The sequence below is a fragment of the Megalopta genalis genome, unplaced genomic scaffold (assembly GCF_051020955.1).
Source record: "Megalopta genalis isolate 19385.01 unplaced genomic scaffold, iyMegGena1_principal scaffold0109, whole genome shotgun sequence".
NCBI classification, from domain to species: domain Eukaryota; kingdom Metazoa; phylum Arthropoda; class Insecta; order Hymenoptera; family Halictidae; genus Megalopta; species Megalopta genalis.
The window spans coordinates 173,540-184,358 of record NW_027476178.1 but is presented as its reverse complement, the minus strand read 5'-3'; the positions used below and the strand labels follow the sequence as shown (position 1 = coordinate 184,358).

The following is a 10,819-nucleotide window of genomic DNA, read 5'->3' as shown; positions in this document are numbered from 1 at the left end:
AATGAAAAATACCAAGATTGCACGATTCCTAGTAAACATTCAAGAGGAAATATAGAAAGCAGGAATTTGCTTGCTTGAAGATTTACGTCTTTATCGTCAACAAAAACCGATTGGATCAATATGGAGATTGAGTGATGCAGTTTTCATGTCAAGATTCACGCCAGTGTTCAGCAGATATCTAGAAGACTAGTTCTTCTGCTTGAGACTTTGTATGCGAGGATTTGAGGATTGATTTTATATCTTTCATACCGAACTTTCCTGAATTTGGTTAACAGTCTGAAACATTTACTTCTCGGGGTGAACGGGATCGGAAGTGTTTGTGCGAAGTCGTGTATATTATCTATGAATCAAATTGTGCAGTAATGACACCAAAAGTCATGGAGAAGCAAACTTGAAATCTGAATCGGTAATTTTTATTTACTCGTCATTATTTGCTGTTGCCTTCCATTAATTAAAAGCTTGCAACCATATTTGGATAACAAGCAATACAGCTTCAGAGGATTGATTGCCTTGCTACTTATTTCTACATTCAAATCCTACTGCTACTAGAGATATTGCTTTCTTGAGTACGTTGATCAATTTACTGTTCGATTCTGACACGATTAAATCAAATACTCTAGATTTATAAAAATCCATGTTCATATGATCAATTTGGAACATTCATTCGATGAAATTGATAATGCAGATTTTCTAGTTGTAGCAACTTTTGCGAGGATATAACCTTGTTGTTGTCTATTAAGTAAGCTGCAAAGTTAAAAAATAGGTATGTCGAATCTTTTCGAGCAAACTCAAGCATTTATAGTATTGCAGAGTTAATGCAATTAATAAACTTATTTCTGAGGTTTTATTGGCTTAAACAGGTCTATGATTTATATGGGACAGTATTTATCGCAGTTGTTCTTGTGAAATTGAATCGTGTTGTATATTATGTGCTTGAGTACGAACGCTGTGTATTTCGAACCTGCAAGTTAGTACTAAAAGACTCGGTCAGGAAAGAAATTTTTCATTCTTATTGGAGGTTTTGTAAACGTTTTTAAAAAAGACAGAAATGGTAAATATTTATTGTTTATACATATAACAGTGCAATACATTTCTCGCAATATTTTGGGTCGTAACATTCCAATTTCAAAAAATCCTTCTCGCTAACATTGTTTTTATGTGAAATGAAGTTATTTGCATAATTTATTTAGGACAGTAATATATTTTATTTAGGACAGTAATTTAAATAGTTAGAATATTCAAAAATCTTATTTCTCTATAATCAGAAATAATAAATTAGTTTTGATATAATTAATCAAGTTAATGCGAATGAACTCCTGGGGCGAATTTTACTTCTGTATTATATCGTATTCTATAGATGCTATTTTTATCGCTACTATATAGGATGCTCTTTTCTACTGGTACGTTTCGAAATGTGGTCCTGATGTTTCCATGACACTCAGCAACTATCTGCTACCATCACGGAAGTTGTCGAGTTGTCTTCCATCGGATACAGATAACGGCTTTGATTGTGGGGGCGGGGGGGAGTAAAAGGAGTTCGTTGTTATGTTTGTTGTACTTTGTCGAACTTGTAGCTCCTGCAGTGGTTGCTGCTGTTGGTGACGTGGAGAACTTCAATGTTGAGACGTCGGTGCAGTGCATTCAGCCGCGCAGGAACATTTGCTATGTGAGTTGTTGACGTTGTGCGGTGAGTGGTGGTGCTGCTGTGAGTGAAGTCGATACTGCAGTAGTGGAGTGTCCTGGTAAGCTGAAGCGAGATAGAAGCTCCGGTAAGTGTTGACTTGGGAGTGCTGCAATTTGACTGTATGTGTTGGCTGCGGGTAGCAGAGCATGCGAAAGAATATAACCAGGAATGGTAAAGGTGGTGGACTGGTCACGCCAAGTTTTAGAGATTAGGACTACGCGTATATGTAGGACGGAGTTGGCGGTCCAAATTATTTTTTTGAAGAAAAAGTCTAGTGTGGAGAGAACTTGAAGATAGTCTTGGAGATTTACCGCGTTGGAGTTGCATTGAACGGCGAGGACTAAGTTAGAGAGATCGTTTAAATCTGCGGAATTGTTGGGAATATTGGAAATAGTAGGTAGAGCTGAGGTAATGCAAGAGTGGCGAGATGTTATTGCCGAGTGGCGGATGTTATCTGAGCGTATGATACACGATGAGAAGGTCGAGGGGGTTGTCCGGTGGCAGACAGGTCCGACCGACAAAAGGGTTCGACCTGAGAAGCATGATGTAGGAGAGGACCGACAATGTCCATTGAAATTTTCTCGAAAGCTTTGCCAGGTGTATCCGTTATTGTCATCGGTTGCCTGGTCTTTACGCGAACTAACTTTTTCTTTTGGCACGCTGTGCATGAGTTTACGAATGCTTGTACTTCTTTCTTTAGTGTGGTTCAATAATACTTTTCGCGAATACGGCGATACGTTTTGGTAATACCTTTGCGACCTGCAAAGGCTGAGCAGTGATTTTCTGATATGATTTTCTGTCGCTCTTCGACCGGTGGAATAATTACATCATTTGAACATGCGGAGATTTTGACGTTTGTAGTCGAGAATAAGTCCATTAGGATTTTATAAATATTAATCCATTTAATATCGTCCAAAGAGGTTTTTTGAGATACTGAACGAATTTAATTGAAGTTCGTTAGTCACATCTATATAGTAAGGATCGTAGCGATTCTAACACGTCTTCGTATTTAGTGGAGTTGAACGCGGTTTCTTTGACTGGTAATAGAATCAATTTTTTGTTGCCAGAATTTATGATTTTCGCCCGTGCGGCGGTTAAGTTTTTTATCGTAGGGATTCTGCCTGAATTGAAAAGATCGACGGCGCCGGTGTCGAGGGGTCGGCCGTCTAATGAAATGAACTGAACGCGACTAGATTATCGGTTCTAGTGATTAACCTATCTCTCGTATGAATGAAGGTCTGTCTGTCAGACTGATAGGGTGTGTTATAATCTTCGAAAATTCTGTCTTCGTCTCTGTCCGTGTCGGAGGATTCACGGAAAGGGGTGAAGATAATTGATTCTCGTTATCGTGGTGAGGAGGGAACGACGTAGACGTAGATGCTAATGGTATTGGTGGGGAAGGCGGACGCTGTGTGGGAGGGTACGTCGGTAGAAAGAGAGGACTTGACGGCAATGTCGGTCGGCGGCCAATAGGAGAAGTGGCGGATCGCGATTGGACGGGTTCCGAGGATCGCGATGGCCGTCTGACGCTGTCGAATATATCGGAAGAACTGGAATCGGTAGATATGGGAAGTGCGGAAACTGGGTTCCGAGACAATGCGTCAGCGTTAACGTTGCTTTTTCCCGACTTGTATAAAACCTTATAATCGAACTGAGCCAATTTGAGGCACCAACTAAGTAAACGAGATGTTGGATCTTTTACTGAGTTCATCCATATTAACGGCTTATGATCTGTTATTAAATTGAATTTTCGTCCGTACACGTAGGATCTTTCTCCGGTTCACCTTGACTTAGAATACCACCGATAGCAAAGCCGGAAGCGTCGGTGGTTATATTAAAATCTTTCGTGAAATCAGGACATTGTAACAAGGGTTCCGTAGTTAGGATGTTGCGGAGCGTGCAGAAAGCATTCTCTTGTTCTTGTTTCCACGCGAATTGGCAATCTTTTTTTTTAGTAGTATGTGTTGTAGAATGAAAGGATACTCAAAAGCACTTTATTTAGAGTTACAAATTCTACTCCAGAACATTCGCGTATCCAGTTTTCGGGTAGGATCTGTTCGTAATTAATAGTACTCTCGCGTGCGGTGGTAGAAAGTTCTTTTTATTTCGCGGACTATGTCTGCGGACGAGACGCGATACAGTAATCGAGTTTTATCTTTCGTTTCGCCGTTTGCCCTGGTAAAATTCTTGAACAACCCTGATTGGTCAACCCCACGCGTTGGGCCCTTCCAATCAGCGTTGCTCATTTTGTCCTTCTCACCGCCCGCCCCTTACGCTCTTTGTGTATCTTCGGGACGGCTCGGTAATCGGAGGGGATGATGAGTCATACGTGACACGTGTGGAAACTTTCCTCCGGGTCACCCACGTCGGACCACATGGCCTTTGGGTCGCTGGGCCCGCTTCGAGTACCCTTCGGAAACTCTCCTAATCTATGACGGTCTCTTTAGCTATTGAGGAATTTCTTAGAAAGACTCTACTGTGCAAACATCTACTGTGAAAGACTCTACTGTGCTATCAAGTGGTGAGCTTGTCTTCTCAAAAATAGCTTCTTCGAAGGAGAGTCATAAATTACGTTGGCCGTTTGCACGAAGACTGAAGATCTTATTGTGCGCACGACTGGTCGCTACACAGTAAAATAAGTGATGGTGATATATTGCAAAACTACAGAGATACAGAAATCTGGTGTTGGTGAAAATCCCGAGGTGGCAACCTCACGGTTCGGTGTCTACTTTTGAACTGTCGTCTGGGCCCACCTGGGCCTCTGTAGGCAACGGCTCACCCTCGCAAGGGGCCATAAAACTGTTAGGTGGGTCATCGTTGAAATTCCAACACCCTTCCTCAACGATGATGACACTGAAACTAATTTATTTATTAGTCAATCCACACTTCTCGGCCATACATTTTAACTTTATTTTTCCCAATGGTTTTGTAAACATGTCAGCCGACATTTGATCCGTAGGACAGTATCTATAATCCACCATCCCTTGATCCTTTAAATCCTTTATATAGTGAAACTTTGTGTCTATGTGTTTTGTCCTGTTACTGAATTTATTGTTGTCCACGAGTGTAAGACAACTCTGATTATCTTCATAAATAATCATTTTCTCCTGGATGTTTTCTCCAAAATCTTCCAGCAGTCGATTTAGCCACACTCCTTCCTGTGTCGCCTCAGCTAGAGCAACATACTCCGCCTCTGTCGAAGATAATGCGACACTTGTTTGCTTTCTGCAACTCCAACTTATTGATGCTCCGCAAAATTGGAATAAATACCCACTGTTGGATTTTCTATCGACTTTGTTTTGTGCCCAATCAGCATCTGCAAAACCAATCAATTCCCTTTTGCTATTTCTTTTACCAAGTCTTAATTCATGACCTATTGTCCCTTTCAGGTAACGGACAACTCTTTTCGCTTCCGCCCAATCAACTGTTGTAGGTCGCTTATTATGTTGACTTAAAATTGCAACGCTTGCTGATATATCTGGTCTTGTATTTACAGCTAGATACAATAATGCACCGATCAACTGTTGATATTTGGCATTTTCTGGCATTGGCAATCCGTCATCTCTATATTTTCCATAGCCTTGATTTAATGGTATACTAGAAGGTTTTGCATCTTGTAATCCAAATCTGCATACAATTTTCTTGATGTACTCTTCTTGCTTTATACAGAAAAAACCATCTTCATTTTTTCTGATTTCCATACCTAAATATTGCTTTAATAATCCAAGATCACTAAGCTGAAAATGTTTCTTCAAAAAATCAGCCACTTTATCAATTTTATCTATGTCCTTTGCAGCAATTAAAATATCATCTACATAAATAATGAGATAAATTTGTTTCCCTTCAACAATCTTTATATATAAACACGGATCTGTTGAACTTTGTTCAAAACCATATTTCTTTAGTAATTCGTTTATCTTATCATTCCAAACTTTAGCAGCTTGCTTCAAACCATAAATGCCCTTTTTCAATTTGCAAGCGTGATCTTCTTTACCTGGTATGATGTATCCTTCGGGTTGCTGCATGTAAATGGTCTCCTTGAGTGTCCCATTGAGAAATGCTGTTTTCGCATCGAAATGCTTCACGGATATACCTTTCTGACCTGCCAGCGCTAAGAAGGTTCTAAATGTCGTTTGCCTTACTACGGGCGCAAAAACTTCGTCATAGTCCATCCCATACTTTTGAGAAAAACCTCGAGCGACAAGCCTAGCTTTGTATCTCCCAATGCTACCATCCGCATTTCGTTTTAATTTAAAAACCCACTTACAAGTGACCACGTCTCTATCCTTTGGTTTGGGTACAATGTCCCACGTGTAGTTTTCTTTCAAAGAGTCTATTTCTTCGTCCATAGCTATCTTCCAGTTGTCCTTATCCGGTCCTGATAACGCTTCCCTTACGTTTCTGGGTTCCCTTCCTTCATCCATAACCATGTGTGAAAAAACCATGTACCTGTCCGGTGGCACACCTTTATTTGACCTTTCAGATCGTCTGTATTGTTCGGGTCTCGTTTCTTCATTTCTTAAAGGGGTTTCGTGTTCGCTGTCTTCACTCTCATTTGTACTGGATTGTTCCTCGTTGTCAGATCTATCTTCTTCCACGCTTTCTAGATTTTCGTCATCGTGTTTCTCGGTATTAAAGACTATGACTTCATCATCATGCACTTCATGAGTTAATTTATCTTCATTACTCTTGTCTAGGAAAATTATGTCGCGACTAACTTTTATTCGATCTGTTTTTATATCTAACAATCGAAACGCTTTTGACTCTTCAGAATATCCGACAAACATGAATTTTTCAGCCTTATCGTCTAATTTTCTTCTCTGCTCCTTATGGATATGTGCATATGCATCACATCCGAAAGTGTGCAAATGTCCGACATTTGGTCTTTCTGAATACCATAACTCATGTGGAGTTTTTCCAATCGCTTTTGTAGGAAGTCTATTCTGCAAATAATTTGCGGTATTCACTGCTTCTCCCCAATACTTCTTCTCCATATTTGCATCGAGCAACATGCATCTTGCCATTTCGATTAACGATCTATTTTTTCGCTCTGCAAATCCGTTTTGCTGCGGAGAATAGGGAGCTGTGTACTGTAGCTTTATCCCTTCCTTTTTTAAATAACTCTGTAAAACTGAATTCACATATTCCCTTCCTCGGTCCGACCTTATCATTTTTGGCTTCTTTTGATATTGTGTTTTCATCATTTCCACAAACTCCTTAATACATGCAGTTACTTCATTTTTGTGGCTCATGAGATAAATCTTTGTATACCTAGAAAAGTCGTCAATAATTGTAAGAATATACCTTTTATTTCCGGGCGTTACCGTCTGCATGGGCCCGCAAACATCCGTGTGAACGAGATCCAGAATTGAATTGCTTTTGGTACTTGATTCCTTTGGAAAAGGTATGTGTGCCATTTTTCCTTTGACGCAGCATTCGCAAGTTATTCGTTGTCCACAGTCCTTTATCCTGATGCCTGTGGCTAATCCTTTTATAGCCAAATCCTTAATTGCAGAAGGGTCCCGATGTCCGAAACGTCGATGCCAGGTATGCAGACAATCTTCTGTGTGTTCCGTATTTATGACTCCGTTGGCCGCACAAGCCCTTTCGACCGTTTTTACTTAGTACAGTTCTGGTCAAAGTTTCGCCGTCGCCTGTAGTTTCCCGTTTTTTACAATCTTGCAGTTATCATCTTCGAAGGTTAGCTTGTATCCTTCTCTGACTAATTTCTTTACTGACAATAAATTAGATCCAAAGGTCGGAACGTACAGCACGTTGCTTATTTTCATTTCGGCAACCTCGCCTGAGCCTATTCTACACTTTATGGCCCCTGAACCGATCCCTTGCACCTCCGCTGTCTTTCCTTCATCTGCAAGATACACGTGGCCTTTTCTTCCTGAGTCGAGTTCGACGAAAAAGGCCTTCGATGTCACCATATGGCTTGTTGCGCCGGAATCGACGATCCACGAGTTATTCTTCTTATTAACCTTTGCACCTAGACATGCTTTTCCAGAAATTTCATCCGAGGCTATTGCATAAAAACTGTGATCATTGAAAGATTCATTCTCTGTAGTTTTATTGGCTTTCTCACTTTTATGCTTCCATGACTTATACTTTATGCAATCACTTTTAAAATGTCCAGATTTCTTACAAAAATAACACGTTTTCTGGGATACACTACTTCTGTGGTGAAATTTCGTTTTCATCGCTGCTTCCTTATCTTGAGAATCCTGTCTTGTATCTTTAAGCCCTATTCGCCTCTTGTACTCGTCTATCAATTTACTTTTCACGAGCTTTAGCGTAAGATCAGCTTCGGGCCTACTTTCCAACGCTGTCACAAGATTGTCATAGGATTCCGGAAGGCTTCGGAGTAACATTGCTGCCATAAGATTGTCCGGTAATACTTGTCCGAGAGCTGCTAATTCATCGAAGTAATTTACCATTGTAGTGATGTGTTCCTCCATATCACTATTGTCTTTCAACAGTGTTCTACATAACCGCTTTAGCAACAGTACCTTGCTTGTTAATGTAGCCTTCTGGTGATGTTCCTTTAACGAATGCCATGCTTCCTTCGCTGAACTTGCACCCTTTATATGCTGTAATTGACTATCTTCTACTAGTAATCCAATCGTAGCACGTGCTTCATCGTCCTTTTCAGTCCATGCGGTAGTCACTGGATTAGGTTTTTCCTTCTTTATCACATCCCATAGTTTTTCTTTAACCAGCAAGAGTTCTAACTTGTAGCACCACACTGAATAATTGTCAGCATTTAACTTTTTAATTCCGAAATAACTATTTCCACCGTTTGCCATTTTGATTCACTTTACCTTTCCTTTAACTGTAAACTTCTCTGTATTAGCTTTAATGTTCTGCACTGTCTTGAGTCACTCAAATCACTATTCACTGGGTTCTGGGCCCATAACCTGTTGTAGAATGAAAGGATACTCAAAAGCACTTTATTTAGAGTTACAAATTCTACTCCGGCTGTATTTTTAAATCTAGTTCTTTTAGTCTTTGTAACGTCATGGCTAAATGCTTGTTGTGTTTTTCTATGCAATCTCCGTAAATTATAATGTCGTCTAAGTAAACTAGTACGTTGGGGAGTCCTCTTAGGGCGTTGTCCATCATGCGTTGGAAAGTGGCGGGCGCGTTTTTAAGTCCGAATGGCATGCAGTTAAAGTGGAAATGTCCTTGTTGGGTACTAAAAGCGGTGTACTTTTTAGAGTTATTTGACATGGGAGTTTGGTGGAATCCTGAGGAGAGGTCTAAAGCTGAGAAGAATTTAGCGTTTCCTAATTGGGGTAGGATTTCGTCTATGTCAGGTAAAGGGTAAGCGTCTTGGTCTGTTAGTTCGTTTAATCGCCTGAAATCGATGACAATTTTCCATTTTTGCTTTCCAGATGCGTCTGCTTTCTTTGGTACTACCCACACAGGTGCGTTGAAAGGCGAATCAGAATTTTCGATAATGTTTTTCTCCAGCATTTCGTTAATTTGCTTGGATATTTCTTCCTTATGTTTCTCAGGAGGTCTGTATGATTTTACGTTAATGATTTTGTTTTCTTTAAGCGTGATCGAATGTTCAGCTAGGTTTGTGCAAGGAAGAGTGGTTTTGCTAAGATTAAAAACGTCTATGTAATGTAATAATATCTTTTCTATTGGTTCTCTAAGTTCTGGCTCTATGTGATCTAATCTGACAAGTTCTCTAAAATTTTGTACGTCTTCGAAGCTGTTAGAGTCTTCGATGATATTGGAAATTGAGGTTTTGGACTCACCACCATTGAAAAAGCATACTGGCGTAGGTTGTCCTTGTAGGTAAACGGTTTCCTTTAGACTCTGGCCTGGCTCGATCTCGATGTCTTTCTGCGCCAAAGAACAAGTGTTATTGTCGAGTTTGATGCAATCTTTCGAAATGGTGTAATCGTATTTGGCTAAACTGGGTAGACCTAGTATACCATCTTCTATAATAGGAAAATCATCGCTTATTATATTAAAAGTAATATTTTTATGAAAAATTGATATGTCTATTTCTTCGGTAGTCTCGTAGGTAGAATGTCCCATTGTGAATTTGCAGATCTTTGATCTTATTCTGTTTGCTTCGCAAAATTTTCGTTTGAGTATGTTAATTCCGGCTCCAGTGTCGATGAGTAGTCGTAGTCGATCTGTTCTATCTCTTGCTCTTTTAGTGAGGTTGAGGGTTGGTAGTTGTCCCAGTGTGGCGTTGTTGATTCGAATCCGTTCGGAGGTGGATGCTCTTTTATTTCTTCCGTCAGGGTGTTGTTGACTCGTCTGAGGCTCGCTGGTTGAAAATTTCGGCAATAATTAGCAGTGTGTCCCAGTTTGTTGCATTTGAAACATTTCATAGCGCTTCTTTCAGTGAGTGGCTTATTTTCGAAGGCGGCGAACTTGGATGCGGTCACAGTTGCCTGAGGTGGCATGTAGCTTGTTTTAGGCGTTTGACTGAGTGGTGGGGAAAATAATCGTTGTGGCTGTTGGAAGGGGCGTCTCACGGAGATAGTTTGTTGACGTGGCTGTGTCTTGATAAGTCGTTCGAAGTGCGTGGCTCGTGTTTCTGCTTCGTTGAGGTTAAACGGAAGGCTACACAAGACCATTCGTGATATTTCGTATTGAAGTCCTCGGCTGTAATCGGTTACGGCGTCAATTTGAGATCTGTCTAACATTGCTCTTCGCGTCAATTCATCTCGGTATTCGTTGGCTATGCTATATTGTAATGAGTTGAATGCTTTTCGGAATCTGATCGTGTAATCTTGAACAGTTTCGTGCGCGAATTGTCTAATTTCGCGTAATCTGTCTTGATTTTCCCTGACAGTGGTTTGTGCTGCGACGTTCTTTTGTAGGGCGTCGTATAAAATTTCGAATGCGTTAATGCGGATGTTGGCTATTGCGGCGGCGGCTTTTCCTACGATCAATCTGTTCTTAACTGCTTTTAATAAAACGAGTGGGTCTGCACAAATTGAACGTATTTCTTGCAGTTCGTTAATAAATTCTTCCACTCCTGTTCCGGTCTCACCGTTTAGGATGGGTAATATCTTTAGGGCGTCAAGGACGGATATTTGGTGTCTTTGAGGGATTGAAGTTGCTTCATTCCTTGGAATGGGTGTGAGGAGGTGGGATCGG

General features: G+C 40.5%; 1 protein-coding gene across 1 annotated transcript; it reads right to left on the bottom strand.

Moving 5' to 3' along the window:
* Positions 1-1,381: 1,381 nt before the first annotated feature.
* LOC143262300 (uncharacterized) lies at positions 1,382-10,112 on the bottom strand. Its single transcript, XM_076528184.1, has 2 exons — positions 9,457-10,112; positions 1,382-1,747 (listed from the first exon to the last, which is right to left on the bottom strand). Exons 1-2 carry the CDS (start codon positions 9,740-9,742, stop codon positions 1,614-1,616), a joined length of 420 nt encoding a protein of 139 aa, XP_076384299.1. The 5' UTR covers positions 9,743-10,112; the 3' UTR covers positions 1,382-1,613.
* Positions 10,113-10,819: the final 707 nt, after the last annotated feature.

Coding starts and splice junctions, on each gene's coding strand:
- LOC143262300 (XM_076528184.1), bottom strand. CDS start 9,742: ATGGGACATTCTACCTACGAGACTACCGAAGAAATAGACATATCAATT. Junction 1,748..9,456: donor AGTATGCTTTTTCAATGGTG/GTGAGTCCAAAA, acceptor ATCTCGCTTCAG/CTTACCAGGACACTCCACTA.